At 46.4% G+C, this 16256-nt stretch overlaps 1 protein-coding gene across 1 annotated transcript in view; it reads right to left on the reverse strand.

Annotated features, from left to right (window-relative positions):
* Positions 1-16256, reverse strand: part of RAB17 (RAB17, member RAS oncogene family) — a 118934-nt gene that overhangs the window by 19503 nt on the left and 83175 nt on the right. Inside the window, exon 5 of the mRNA XM_086956305.1 lies at positions 8827-8920. Coding sequence (XP_086812431.1) covers positions 8827-8920 — 94 coding nt within the window. The remainder of the gene's footprint in view (positions 1-8826; positions 8921-16256) is intronic.

The following is a 16256-nucleotide window of genomic DNA, read 5'->3' on the forward strand; positions in this document are numbered from 1 at the left end:
TTAAGACAGGAGTGTTTCAATAGTCAAAATATGTTATCATGAAAAAGCTTTCGCCTTTACAATTGAAGCAGTTTGTAAGAAGCCCAGCTTCCTGCAAGTGAGCAGTTTACCATGCCTAAAAGTGAAAGTAAAGTCCGACGAAGGAAACCTAGTGATACAACCCTGTCTTTGTACACATGACAAAGCACAGCTGCTGCACTGCTTATCTTTCGTTTCCCTTTAAACCCTTCCCAGTTCCTGTGACTCAGTGATGCGGCCCACAACATGGTCACTGGTGGAATCTGCAAGACGCAAGTGGGGGGGGGGGGGGTTATCGACGGAGGCGCTAGGTAGTGGTTCATTTCATAAAGCACAACCAACCGAACGATAGGCGTATTGAAAAACAAGTTATCTAAAGGATTTAACACAGAAATTCCTTTGCTTCACAAATGAAACAAGTTGGTTTGTTAAGGCTATTGTAGGAGCATAACAAAAACAAAACACCCACTAGGCGTACACAACACACTTTTCAATGCCCTGCCATCTAGTCTACTTACCTCTGGTGTGCTGTAAGCCAGTGTTGTAATACAAAATGATGCGCCCCTGCAGAATGAGGCCGCAGAGTCTTCCATATCTCATATATATTTTTGTCCTTTCGCTGAATGGGGTCCCATTGAAGACTTGAGGAGCCAGCTTTCCATCCTTGTCAGTCATTCCTTGCACACTCATACAGCACTGTTGCCAAATTAAAGAGTGGGACCTCTAGATAGGCATCGATAACAATTTTGCGTTGCGAAGCTGCCTTCCATGGCATGTTTTATTTTTTTCTGTTGCATATTTATATAGCGCGAACTCGACCCAAAGGTATTGGAGCGCTTTACACGAGCACCGTATGTACATTACACATTCAGGCATGGGGAGATGAAGTGTTTTGCCGAAAATTTGGACCACATCCTCTTTCCAGTTGGTTGGCAGACTTAGGACTCATTCATGGGGCAACATTTGCGATAAAGGCCCGTGCCTCATCTGAGGGCACAACCCGTGGTCGCGCAGGTTAAATTAATCCTTAATAAATAGAATCCTGTTCAAGTCACCAGGTTCTGAGGAAATCTGAAGAATAGCGTTCAAAAACAATTCACGCTTGGCATACAGTGACTCATTCTGGTGCATATCAACATCCGTAGAACATCAGAATAACCTGACCACTGCGCTGCCTTTCTGTAAATATGTTTACGAATCCTGACCACGTTTTCCCAAAACTAAAATAAAATAGAAAGCAAACATAATATATATTGCATTTCTAGCAGCGGATAATGTTGGTACTGGCTGTTTGTAGGCTGTGGTTGAGGCAGAGCTATTTGTAGATGACCTTATGTATTATATTATCCACTTTATTTTTCTGCAGAGTTTTGTGGGCCTAAAAACAGCCAGTACCAACATCAGGGCACAAGCCCTATAAAAAGAAGTGGGGGGACTGACAATATGCAATGTAATGTCCTCATGACTTCATGTGCTGAACGTTTCCCGGTGTCTGAAAATTACACCGGACAAGTTCAGCATATTTCTGTGGCGCCCAGCTTCTAGGCAGGGGGGACGGCGTCCACCCTGTTAAAAGAGTGGGGGGACGCCGTGTACCTACGTGTACCCCCTACTTGAGCCCTGCCTATGCACTTGAATGTACTGCATCATTCTTCAGCATGATTGAATGTGCCCAGGCTGATTTGAATCGATCTCCGCAGCAGGCACATTAACCCACAGTGCTATACTATGAGCTCCAAAAGGGTGGTTGCAGGGAGAAATAAATGAAAACAAACTGCTGCTGCTCCCTGCTGGTCACCGTAATGCAGGCTGACGGCTGATACACTCTGCTGCAGCGGCAGCAAACCACAGCTCAAGTAAAATAGATCAATGTCTAAATTCTTTCTGACAATTCTCATCAGCTTGGTTTATGGATTTCCTGCCGAAACAGGACTCGCCTGGTTTACGCCACACTCCCTCGCCGATGCACTCCACTGCGCTCCCATGTCCAGCTCACAAGCAACGCCTCAAATCCCTAAAATGGCCTCCTCTGTTTCTTATTATTTGTCACTGCTTCCTTGCTCTTTTAAATAAATTTTTTCATTTAATATGTCTGTATAGCAAGCTAGCATAACAGTAGGTTAATGCGTTTGCTGCAGAGAAGAACTGTGCACAACCTGTTGGACGTGGGTGCAAGCGCCAGAAGGGCCAACCCAGGATTTCATTTGTGCGAGGTCGCTAATATGAAACCTAACGAGAATCACCGAAATGCAGGCTGACGGCTGAAGTGGTCCGAGCATAAAATGAAACCTAACGAGAGACTCATTTTCAGAGCATATTGCGCCGTAACTCAGTGCTCTGCTAACACGAGGAGAATTGGTAAGTAAAAGGAAAATAGGCAAATGTATTTATTTGTTTTTTAAAGTGGACGTGAAACTTGGAAGGGGAAGGAGAGAACGGAAGGAAAGGGAGGGGGCAAGGTTGCATTTCTTCAATTTAGTTTGCTTAAACATAACACGCTGTAGCTTACTGGTATACCAGAAAAGACCTACCCGCTCGCACTCAGGCTCCTTTCTCCTGTGTCACTTCATAACTTTACCACATAAATTATAATGCGTGACAACAAAAAAGCAAAATGATGTGGGAGCTTTTTTTTTTCTTCTGAGTTACTGATCCGAGTCGGATCGGTAAGAAAAAAGAAAACAGGCAAAAACGTTGTTTTTGTTTTTTAAAGTAAACGTGGAACTTGGAAGGGGGAGTAGAGAACGGGTGGAAACGGTGACCAAGGGTCCATTTCTTTAATTTATTTAGCCAAAACAGAACCGATTGTACTGTAATACCGACTATGACATCATTGTATCTGGCAGCGTGAGACCGGTTAGTCAATGCATCTAGATCTAGTCAATGCACCAATCTACAATAACAAAGAGTACAGCGGGCCGAGTCTGCTCCGCATGACATGCCCAACAGCTGGCGGGACTCTGAGGCAGCGGCTGACCGGAATAGGAGAGGGAAGCAGCGCATACAAAGTCTATAGAGTACAGCACGTTGCGACCAGCAGCTGCCAGGTAATGGAGCGGTGACAAGCCAGCACCTTTAGAAATTATATGTAGCACTCACTAACATAAACACGTCCCGTGATCACTGCTACCGTGCAGATTAAAATAAAAACGCAAAATAAAAACGAGTTCTTCATCACATGTTTTGCAACGAGTGGTGGCAGAAAGTAACAAGTAATTTATGCACATCAATTCACCAAACTGCCAGAGGGTAGCCAAAATGACATTAGTTACACGTTTGCTCCTAATTACATCAAAAGGGTTGGCCACTTTCCTCGCTCAACAGTCTCCTATATGACTCTGAGTGGCCAGTGGGAAAGCAAAACAAGCCCTCGCCATTTGTGTCCAAGCCCCGTCCTTTTCAGACTGGGGGGTGTGTTTTTGTTGAGTGACGGATGACGTCACTGATAGAAAGGACACTTTTGTAACACACTCCAGCAATGCATCACTTTTGCGCTTACAGATATGTCAGAAATACTGACGTATCTGTAACTCCTTGCGACATAATGCGTCATACATTAAATATGACGCATGAGTAGAAGACTGAAGGCATCATTTATGAGGCCATCTGTCACTTTCATGCCACCGCTGCGTCAGTTTTTGTGATGCACCAGTGGTGTAAAAAATGCACCTTGTTGAGTCATATTTACAAAGTGATGCATCTAGGTAAATGCGTCACTTTGTAAACCCCTGCGCCACATTATACCTGCGCCAGGTGTAATGTATGCAAAGGGGGTGTATTGACACAAGAAAGGGTCATAGAGGTAACGCAGTGAAATCTAAGACATATCACTTTTATGGCGCTGTTGCGTCCAAATCTTGCGCCTGTTTCACAGCAGGCGTAAGACTGATGCAGGCCCTTTCACATAGGCCCAGCCCCATTTGAAAGGATGCATTGCTGGAGTTGCATCATTTTTTTGTCACACTCCAGCAATGCATCACTTTCCTCTAAACACTCAACATTTTTTTTTCTCTATTTTTTTTACACTCTTTTTCCCCGTGGTACACTCAGGGTCCGCGTACCGGAGAGCGTACCGGGGAGCGCCGCCAGCGCTCACCCCGCGAAAATTTCAACAAAAAAAAAAAGGTTTTTAGCCCTTCATGGTCCTTCTAGGCCCCCCTCAGAAAACCTAGGGGGTCAGGGCGTGTCTACTCTGCCCCCTTTTAATTATATCCCCCTTTCTTTTTTCGCCTCTTGTGTCTCGATTCTACTGAGACACAAGATGGCGGACTCTCCAGACTGTTTAGAATGTTAACAGACACCCGACAGCCAATCAGCTTTCGCTCGCGCACACCGGTAGCGCGCAGGGTGCGCTCCTCGGTACGCGCACCGGAGAGCGCCGGCAGCACGCGTATAGATATAAATGTGTTTTTGAACTTAATTTTCATAAAAACCACTGAAGCAATTTTCACCAAACATAGCAAAGGCACATCTGCGTACCAGTCCCTACAATTTTGCCAAGTTTGGCGTAATTCCGTTCAGCGGTTCGGGCTGTAGACTTGTCAGACCGTCCTATGGAAATTAACATGGAGAAAACAAGTTTTGGGACCCCCCTTTTTTCTCAGCCCCCACTTCACGAATCCCCCCGAAACTTTCAGGGAAGGAGCGGTGCGCAGCGACACCATTTTAAGGAAAATTACAGGCAGATCCCTCAATCAGCGCCAAAGTTATTCCCAATAGAATGTTCGGAATTTCCTATGGTAGCCAATCCAAACTATAACTACCTACTGGCGACCGCCAGTAGGTAATATATATATATATTTTTGGCCAAAGTCGTAGAAAAAGCCATGAATCAGCAGCTGTCGGACTTTGTAGAGCAATACCAGCTGCTCGATAACACCCAGTTCGGATTCCGCAAATGCCATGGCACGGAAACCGCACTCCTGAAAGCGGCTGATGACATCAGAGCCATACGGGATCAGGGGGGGACAGCAGTTCTGGTCATGCTGGACCTCTCGGCGGCCTTCGACACGGTCGACCACAAGATCTTGGCCGACCGTGTCGGACGGATGGGGGTACATAAAACGGCGCTGGATCTACTTGTGTCGTTTCTGGCTAATAGAACGCTGGCAGTATCCCTAGGACCATACCAATCCTCCAAGGTGTCGCTTCCGTGCGGGGTCCCGCAAGGCTCATCCCTAAGTCCGACACTGTTTAACATCTACGTGTCGGACCTTGCTATTGTCATCAAAGCATTTGGGATGAGCCTAACCTCCTATGCCGATGACACCCAATTGGTATTGGCCATTAAGGGGGATGGTGATGAGGTGGCCTCCCGCTTCACAAGGGGGATGGTGGCCATAGGTGACTGGATGGCCACCAATTGTCTGAAGCTTAATTCAGAAAAGACCGAAGTGGTCATTTTTGGTCACCTTTCTCCTGGATGGTCATCAGTTTGGTGGCCTACATACTTCGGAACGCCTCCTAGCCCAGCTCTTAAAGTCAGGAATCTTGGCGTCACTTTCGATGTGGGTCTTAACTTCATGGCTCATGCCAACAAAATTGCAGCCACGGCTCACATGAAACTTAAAATGATAAGGAAAATCCTACCTTTCCTACCGGATTCAGTCAGGAAAACCTTGATTAGTTCATTGGTGTTGTCCGCCTTGGATTATTGTAACGCCCTCTTCTTACATGCCCAAAATCGAGTGACAAACAAGATGCAGTCAATTCAAAACGCAGCAGCCCGGCTGCTTTCGGGACTCCCCAAATTCGCACCTATTTCCAACACCATCAGGAAACTTCATTGGCTCCCGATACGCAGTCGAATTAAGTTTAAATCGCTGTGTATTGTCTACAAGGCACTTAACAATCAAGGCCCCCACTTTCTTAAACATAATCTTGTACGTTACATACCAACTCGTGCTCTCCGCTCCACTCATCACAATCATCTAGTAGTATCACGTACTAGAACAGTCACCTGGGGCGACAGACGCTTTCTGGTTGCCGCCCCAAAACTCTGGAATTCCCTACCCTCTTACATCAAGACTAGCCCATCCCTGCTAATATTCCGTAAACAAATCAAGACGTGGTTGTTTGACCAATAGTTAGGAAGCTTCCGTTGGTTCTCCTGGATATTGACCTATGCCCTCAGCCAGCGCCGAGACGCCTACGGGTATTCGCTGCGCTTAAAAAATGACAATAAATAAATATATATATATATATATATATATATATCTATATATATATATATATATATATATATATATATATATATATATATATATATATGTTGTGGACAGACTCTCAGGACTAACGAATGAACAACTGGATTTCCCTTAATGCTACCAAGTGTGAGTTTCTCTTACAAATCTTCTGTGCCTCAAAAATGTGAAAACTATTCGATCATTTCACTTGATGGAAAGGATTTAATAGAAGTTAAGGAATCTTTTGACTCTGCACTTAAACCTCAATGAGAAACGGATAACTGCAGCTACTCTGATCAAAGTACTTCTGCAACTAATCGTATGATGTGCATCACATAACAGACCAATGTAATAATTTCTTCGTAATCATTTACAAGTTCGTTCTCTTGGGCTGGGTTGCAGAATTTGCAAAAACAAAGGGTTACTTTTCCGACATTTGACTATTCATTTTGACCCAAAATATGGCCAAGGTCAAAGTGGCCCGACTTGAAGTATCTTTAACACTAGTAAACTTAGCTTGCCTACTAGGGAATGCTATACTGTGAAGTAGAAATGTAGATGCCATTGAATTTGAAAACAAAAAATATCAGGATTCGTATTAAATCTTTCAGGTAGATAAGTTTTGATTTGGAAAATCAAATTCCTATGAGGATTCCCACTAAATCTTTCAGGAAGTGATTAGGAATCTGACAAGAACACATAAATATTTCCCATTTGAGCAATATCGCATCAAGAAAAACATGATTTTTTCCTAAGGTACAAAACTTAGGGGGCCAATTTACAGGTCCATTGCGCTGCCTGGACATCACTTTTCCCCATATTAAAAGTGACGCACCGGCGGCGCAAGTGGCTTGTATATAAGCCCCTTAATGTTTTAATTGCTCAATATGCTCTAAATGTACAGTATCTGCTGTAGCTGCCAGTGACTTCCGCTAATCCTTTCAAGTTTTCTAATTTGGCAAAATGCGAGGGACTAGAAACCGAGAAGCCGATTTTCAGAACAAAAATTATCTGTTTCAAAACTGCCTACTAAACACTCAAATTAAAAACACTTTCTAGTGGTCCTTCAGACAGAGAGTTTGAGGCTTAAATCTTCAATGGTATGCCCTGTGCAGCAATGAGAACAATTACTGAAAGATTCAACATAAGCACATAGATGAAGGGTTACACTAAGGAGAGTATCTGTTGGAGCTGAAGGGAGCTGCCTGGAACCTAAGGGCTTATCTACAAGCCCCTTGCGCTGCCGGTACGTTAGTTTTTTTCATATTAAAAGTGATGCACCGACGACGCAAGGGGCTTGTAAATAAGACCCCAGGGGCCTCATTTAGAAAAAGTGACACATCGCTGCGTGAAAACAGCAATGCGTCACTTTTCATTGCCGCCTCCTTGCGACATGCTGGATGCACCATATTTACAGTATGACGCATCATGTCGCAAGGAGTCACAGATACGTCAGTATTTCTGACGTATCTGTAGGTGCAAAAATGATTCATTGCTGGAGTGTGTCACGAAAGTGACGCAACTCCATCAATCGGTCATTTCACATGGGCAAGCCCCATTTCAAAAATGTCTGCGTCAGTCTTACGCCTGCTGTGAGGCAGGCGTAAGATATTGAATCCTAGAAGTGACGCAGTGAAGTCTCATAGATTTCACTGCGTCACTTCTACGAGGCTTACTTGCGTCTGAGCGCCCACCCTGCATACTTTATACCTGGCGCAGGTATAATGTAGCGCAGGGGTTAACAAAGTGACGCATCTATCTAGATGCGTCACTTTGTAAATATTACGCACCATGGCACATATTTCTTACCTTGCTGGTGAGTCACAAAAAGTGACGCACCGGCGGCGCAAAAGTGACGCAAGGGCTCATAAATAAGCCCCCAAGTATTTAGCCTTTCAGTAGTTGTTTATACAGGGCTATGACATGAGGCCTGACCTGCAATGCACAAGTCTCTCATCCTATTTATGTACCCCTGGCCCATAATGATGGCATACAAGTCTTTACAGGTTCAGGCATCCTCAGAGCATTACATTTCAACAATCATTCTTTCTAAAAATGCTCTAATGACATTCCTGCAAGAAATAGCCATCAGCAGATGTGTTGTTGTTGACCTTACTGGGAGGCCACCTGAAAAGCTGTCAGAGGATACTACAACCTTTTGCATCCCAGTATAGCGGTAACCAGCATCCTTTTCTGCCACATCCACTGAGCTCTTGTCGCATTTCACGGCATGCTGCCTTATTCTCTGTGGGCATATGAACTGAGACCTGACTTCTTGATACTAGGTGCACTTGATCCGTACTTGAGAAGGGGATTTAAGAATGTGAGTTTTCCCCTTCCTCGCCAGTGCCCTCAACCACCTGTAATCATTAAACTGAGACTATGAACGAACATTGTCTAAGCTTTAGGTCTTGCCTTCGATGCAGCTTTTAGCTGTCTGGTTGAAAAAGACCTCTTGTAGACGATAGCCAAAACATACAGTCGGTTTAGAGCCTGCCCATTCCTCTCCATTGGTTAGCTTTAGTGTCACTTTCATTTGCTTGCCTCTTATTCAATAGTTTGGCTTCCTTTTATTGTGTCACAACACATGATAATGATAATGAGCTGACATGTTTGAGCTTACCCACAGCCAGGAAGGCTTCGGTCACATTGTGGTTGTCCTTGGCCGACGTCTCCATGAACAGAACGCTGTGGTCCTCGGCGAAATTCCGAGCCTCCTGTGGATGTACATGAGAAATGAAATGTTTTACTTCAATGCTGAGTGCGGGGACGCTCTCTTGTGGTGAGTTTGGGGAACTGCAGGTGGAGGTGCGCAGCCCTCATGCACAGTGCTTGCTGAGGCTTGGGCGCCTTGTTTGCTGTGCAGGCTCAGTGTTAGAAGTGGGCGGGGACGGAAGGGCACGGCGTGCCCCTACTTCTAAAAATTATGCTAGTCCGTTCCCCTACTGTAGGAATAGGCATACTTTAAACTGACACCTTTTTTTCCACTCAATGTGAATATTGACGAAGGCCTCTGCAGGGCGCCCGACCTCCTCCCCTTCCCCGCTGTGTGTAGGGGCCTGCAAAGTGAGACTGAAAGGGCCATCAGTGTAGCATAGCGAAAGCGGCCACCTCTGATGGCCCTGCTGCCATGAGCCTGTGATTCACACCTCATTTGTGAGGACGCTGCCTGCCCGCCCCCACTGTGGCCTGTGACAATGCTCACATCAGGAATCTTTGGTGTCAAGCAGACTGACAGACACCACCTGGGGGACTTTGTGACTTGCTATAAATCTGCTCTCCAGCCAGCCACTGAAAAGCTGACCCAGCCCCACCAGCCTCTCCTGGAAATTACTCTCCATGCCTGCCCAGAGGTCCCCGACCCCTCCTTTACAGCTCTGCCCTTTTCTCTGAACGAGGGCCTGCACGAGGAGCCTGGGCTGCCTCTCTGAAGCTGAACTCCACAAACATCAAGTAAGTGGGGGGGGAACAAAATACCTCTTGCATTTTGTTTAATAAACAGAAAATGTCAATTTTCTTATCTGCTGTTTTTTATGTTCTTTTTTTTCAATGTGTAGTGCCCTGCACAGAAGCCAGTGCAGTTGGCGGCACCACCCATGTCAGGCTCACTGCGGGCATTTAAAATTCATACATGTCAAAAGGCCCAATTTGGGCGGGAGACGTTCAACCTTTAAAGCCAAAACCAGCTTTATTTCTGCAGCCTGCGGCCTCTGCTTTTGAAGAAGTCAATGGGGAAAATTCATTCTTCCGTTTATTTTAAACAAATCTCCCTCTTTACTCTTCTAAAAGGTTGGCATTTTGCTCCACCGAAGGGCATCTATCCCGATCTGCCAGTGCTCGCTGTGCTGCTGGTAGGGGCCCGACACCGCTGTCCCTGCCTATCTCAATCCAGACGTGCAGCTTAACCTGCAATTACAGTACATAGGCTCTGCTGATGCCCTTCAAGTCTTTTTTATGCCCTCGCCCTATGTGCCCCCTGGGCAGTTTGCAGTCTATGGATGAAATGCCAGGAAGTGAGGGTGGTGAGTGAGGGCTGGATCTGGGTATACTAGAAGCATGGTAATGAGAAATACCAGGAAGTGAGGGGGAGCTAGGGGAGGGCAGGATGTGGGTATGCTAGAAGCAGGGTAATGAGTGATGCCAGGAAGTGAGGGGGAGCGAGGGGAGGCCAGGATGTGGGTATGCTAGAAGCAGGGTAATGAGTGATGCCAGGAAGTGAGGGGGAGCGAGGGGAGGCCAAGATGTGGGTATGCTAGAAGCAGGGTAATGAGTGATGCCTGGAAGTGAGGGGAAGCGAGGGAAGGGCAGGATGCGGTTATACTAGAAGCAGGGTAATGAGTGATGCCAGGAAGTGATGGGGAGCGAGGGGAGGGCAGGATGTGAGTATGCTAGAAGCAGGGTAATGAGTGATGTCAGGAAGTGAGGGGGAGCGAGGGGAGGCCAGGATGTGGGTATGCTAGAAGCAGGGTAATGAGTGATGCCAGGAAGTGAGGGGGAGCGAGGGGAGGCCAGGATGTGGGTATGCTAGAAGCAGGGTAATGAGTGATGCCAGGAAGTGAGGGGGAGTGAGGGGAGGCCAGGATGTGGGTATGCTAGAAGCAGGGTAATGAGTGATGCCAGGAAGTGAGGGTGGCGAGGGAGGGCTGGGTCTGGGTGTGCTAGAAGCAGGGTAAAGATATGCTAGGAAGTGAGGGGAGTGCTGGGTGAAGGTATGCTAGAAGCAGGGTAATTCCAGAGAGCATGGGTGGTGAGGAAGGGTTTGATGTGGGGATGCTAGAAGCAGGGTAATGAGCGATGTGAGGGTGAACAATTGGGTATGCTAGAAGCAAGGTAATGGGTGATACCAGGAAGTTTGGGTGGGGAGGGTGGGCTGGAGTTGGGTACTCTAAATATAGGGTAATGAGCGATGCCGGGAGGTAAGGATGAGGGGATTGCAGGATCCGGGTATGCTAGACGTTGGGTAATGAGGGATGCCAGGATACAGAGGGGTGAAGAAAGGGCTGAATCTGGGTATGAAGAAGCATGGAAATGAGTGGTGCTAGGAAGTAAAGGTGGAAAGAGGAGAAATGAACCATGTAAGCTAGAAGCTGGGGGAATGAATGATTCTAGGAAGTGGGGCTTCCGAAGGGAGGGCGAGATCCAACTATGGCTAGACCTAGGGTAATAACCGATTCCGGGCAGTAAGGGTGGCGAGAGGAGGGTGGGACCTGGGTATTCTAGAGTAGGGCAACAATAAGCGGTGCAAGGAGGTAGAGAACGAGGGAAGGGCTGAACCTGTCTATGCTAGAAGCAGGGTAATGATGTCTAAAAAGTAAGGGTAGTGAGGGGATGGTTGGATCTGGGTATGTTAGAAGTAAGGTAATTTGGGATACCTTGAAGAAAGGTTAGCAAATAGGGTTTAACTCTAGTAATGCTATAAGCAAGGTAACTAGCAATGCCAGGAAGTAGCGATGACACCGGAAGGGCTGAATCACTCCTTAAACTACGGTAAAGAGCAATGCCAGGAAGTAAGGGTGGTCAGAGGAAGGCTGTACCTGGGTATCCTCCAAGTTTTGTAGTGAGTGATTTTAGAAACTAAGCAGGACGAGATGAAGGCTAGATCTAAGTTTGGTAGATGCATGGCAATAAACTATAACATGAAGTAAAAGCAGTAAGGGAAGAGCTGAAGCTGGGTATGCTAGAAGCAAGGTAATGAGTGCCAGGAAGTAAGGGTGGTAATGGGAGGGCTGTATTTGGGTGTGCTAGATGCATGGTAATGAGCAGTGCTAGAAAGTGAGGATGGTGAGGGGAGAGCTGGCTCCTGAGATCAGAAAGGTAAAGTATTTAGCGTTGCCTTAAATAGGGGTGGCAACAGAATGGTTTGATCCTGGAGTGCTAGAAGTAAGGTAAAGGACAATGCCAGGAAGTAAGGTGACAAAATACCCTGTATGCAAGGAGTTGGGTAATAAGCGAAGCCAGAACCTAAGGGTGACGAGATGAGGGTTGGATCTAATATGGTAGAAGCATACTAATGACTATGCCAGGGGCTAAGGGTGCAAGGGTAGGGCTGAACCTGGCTATGCCAGAAGCAGGATTTTGTTCAATGCCAGGAATTGAGAGTGGGCGAAAGCAAAGCTGGATCTGGGTATGTTAGAAGCAGAGTAAGATGTGATGGCAGGAATTAAAATTGGGGAAGGCTAGATCTGGGATGGCTGGAATCAGCGTTAAGAGTGAGGCCAAGATGTAGGTTGGTAAGAGGAGGGCTCAACCCTGCTATGCCAGAAGTACTGTAATGAGCGATGCCAGGAAGTAATGGTGGCAAAGAGAGGACAGAACATGGCTATGTATAGAGCAGGGTATTGATCGATGCCAGAATGACGGTGGGAAGGGGAGGCTCGATCTGGGGATGATACACGGGACCCTTGAGGCCAGTCCACCTCACCCATTGGTGCCTCCCTTTTGCATTGCAAACTCACCAGGGATTTGCAATGCAGGAAGTGCCAATGAAAGAAACTGCATGGCTCGGAGACAAATGGCTTATGATTCCACTTATAAGCGTATTTGGAATATTCTGTGATTGGAAACATGTCCCACATTGTAAATGAATTAAATATAAACAACTTGTATATTAAACCTCAAATGAACATGTTTATTGATTGTTTGAATTAAATAACGTTATAAGCTGTAACTGGTCAGTGAAATGCCAAATGCACTAAAAATTGGTATGTTTTGCTATTTTTAGCCACACCTCTGACTCCGCCCACTAATCCAATCCTCTGCTTATTCCCGCCCCCCCGAGTCTCCGCCCGCAGTTCCCCTACTTTTTTGTCCCCACTTCTACCACTGTGCAGGACTATCTGGGCCAGAAGTACAAAGAACAGGCCAGCTTTAGAGCTGGTGGCGCCCGGTGCGACAATGTTTTTTGGCGCCCCCCAAGGACCGCCTCCACCACGGATTCCCTCAGCATCAGCTTTAACAGTGCCCAAGTCTCCATAACCACTGTCTCTCAGATGCATATATAGCACACTCTCTCAGATACATATATAGTGCCACTCATGCCAGTGTAGGGTGTGAGAGCACTTTGCATCACACACATTACAGAAGACAATCAATCATACATGTGTAACTCAGTATATAGGAAATGTTACATAAGACAGAGGACAAGGTGTATGAGGCACATGTCATCCATACTGGTAGGCAGAATAGTTTAATAGTGCTTGGTCTAGAGCAGGGGTACTCATAGTACGGCCCGCGGGCGGTGGCGGCCCGGCAAGCCTTCCTTGGCGGCCCGCGGACCTTGCTGCATTGTACCTGTGTTTTTTGGGTTTTTTTGTGTCAGCAAACACCGCCGGTTGCCGAGAAACTCTGCTCTTAGGGGGTCGGGCGATTCCAGGGCGATTCCAGAAATAGTCACAGTGGAGCTGCAGGGGCCTAAGAAGAGGTGAAATAGAATAAGGCCTTTTTAAAGACCTGTGAAGTACTCATGTGCGGCTGTGTGTGCCTGGAGGCTGTCTCAGCCCAGGCTGGCACACGCTCGGGGTGAGGTGACAGAAGACAGCAGGGAGGGAGACAGAAGGATAAGGGAATCGCCGACCCCCATAGAGCAGAGTTTCTCGGCAACACACTAGATACGTTTGCAAATAAAATTAGTCAATTCGCCAAGGCCAGGCATATAGACGTTGTCAATGTTCAACTTATGTTGAAACCTGTAAATTATGCAACATGTTCGATTATGTGGCAAATAGAGAAAATCCATAGGTATGCCGAGTACACAACATGCAATGTATAGCACAGAGTACATATTCAGTGAACAATATGCAGCACAATCATATTGCACACAGCACAGACTGAGAACAAGGGACAGCCAACACATACTGTGCCGCCAGATGTACAGATGACAACACAGGAAGACCATGACACACAGAGGCACATTCAGAATCCAAGGTCCAAAGAATGAAACACATGCCGTAGTGTGGGATTCATAACAAGCCTGCCTCACAGTAATGGCACAGCACCATGAACATTGTTTGTGGCACGTTCTATACAACCCATGCTTCAGAGGTCCGAGCAAACAATGAATGCTCAGATCAGGGGACACATCGAATGGTACACTGCACAGGAGGCAGTGTACACCCTGCAGACCCCAGGATACGAAGTGCATACTGAAGGAGGGAGACAGAGGGAGGGAGACAGAGGGAGGGAGAGACAGAGGGAGGGAGACAGAGACTGACAGAGAGAGGGAGACGGAGACAGACAGTTGGGAGGGAGACAGAGAGAGGGAGATAGAGAGAGGGAGGGAGACGGAGAGAGAAGGAGACAGAGAGAGGGAGGGAGACAGAGAGAGGGAGGGAGATAGAGAGAGGGAGGCCGACAGCGGGAGGGAGGGAGAGAGAGCCAGACGGAGGGAGGGAGACAGAGGGAGGGAGGGAGACAAAGGGAGGGAGACAGAGGGAGGGAGAGAGACAGACAGAGAGAGGGAGGGGGGCAGAGAGAGGGAGACAGAGGGAGGGAGACAGAGGGAGGGAGAGGCAGAGGGAGGGAGAACAGAGGGAGGGAAACAGAGACAGACAGAGGGAGGGAGACGGAGACAGACAGTTGGGAGGGAGACAGAGAGAGGGAGATAGAGAGAGGGAGGGAGACGGAGAGAGAGGGAGACAGACAGTTGGGAGGGAGACAGAGAGAGGGAGATAGAGAGAGGGAGACAGAGAGAGGGAGATGGAGACACAGGTGGGAAGACAGAGGGAGGGAGACAGAGGGAGGGAGACAGAGGGGGGGAGACAGAGAGAGGAAGATAGACAGAAGGAGATAGACAGAGGGAGGGAGGGAGATAGACATAGGGAGGGAGATACAGAGAGGGAGATACAGAGAGAGGGAGGGAGACAGAGGAAGACAGACAGACAGAAGGCAGACAGAGGGGGAGAGAGAGAGAGAGAGGGAAAAAAATATGCCAGGTCTGGTGGCTCAGTGGACGAAGGCGTCCGCTGCAGGGGCCTGTGTTCAACCACATGGTCACAGTTCTTTTTTGCTCTAGCCCGGCCCCCCTCCCCCACTGACCCCTCCCCCACTCGTGCGGCCCTCGGCCACAAACCACACTGTAAATTTGCCCCCGAGATTAAGTGTGTGAGTATCCATGGTCTAGAGAAACACAAACTCAGAATTTAAAAAGTAACACCATAGTTGGGGGTTCCCTTTAATAACGAAAATAGATTTCTGCCTAAATGAATCCTTTTTGCAACATTAACCTTTGCTCAAATCTACACTTTGCAGGGTGCTTGCAGTTCTTTGATAAAAGTTGATAGTTCAATACTATTACAAAGTGCATAGAATATAAATAGGTCAATGGGTTACTGCTTTTAAAAGAGACATCATTTTGTTTCTTGCATTTTATAAATTCAAATCTTATATTAGGATTTTAACTAGGGCTCCCGGTTTTATGGTATTTATTTTTTTTAACATTTCCGTCTGTATTTATCCATATTTATTTTTGGGCCGTCTTATTGGTATTTATCCATATTTATTATGCGTCTTAAGGATAAACAAAGTCATAAAATGGTATATATCCACATTTATTTAACTATTAAACATGCACTCATACTTCGATGCCTGTTGAGTTTTAGCAGATTAAGCAGACAAATATAACAAAACACTACACCTACATGTAAATATAGCATTATATACAAATACACGTTAACTAATGCCTACATTTAAGGAAATCTCAACCTGTTTTTTAACTCAACATGCTTTCTATCTGCTCAGCTGTTGGCCTGGTATTCATGAAGGACAGCATGGAAAGTCACTCACAAGGAGCACTATTTTCTGTATTTTTCCGCTTTTAAATATAAATACAGACAGAAAACATATTGTTTTCTGTCTGTATTTATCTGTAAAAATCAGTAAAAACTGTAAACTGGGAGCCCTAATTTTAACCTATAAATTGCAAGTAACCCAATCGGCCACATGCATCAACCTATTTAGGAAGTGCAAACGGTGCGAATCGGTAAATTCGGCAGTTTGCGATTCCTAAATAAGTTTTTGGGATGCATCATGCATTTTTGGGAAATTCGCTATTTTTAG

The sequence above is a fragment of the Lissotriton vulgaris genome, chromosome 2_1 (genome assembly GCF_964263255.1).
Source record: "Lissotriton vulgaris chromosome 2_1, aLisVul1.2, whole genome shotgun sequence".
In the NCBI taxonomy this organism is placed as follows: domain Eukaryota; kingdom Metazoa; phylum Chordata; class Amphibia; order Caudata; family Salamandridae; genus Lissotriton; species Lissotriton vulgaris.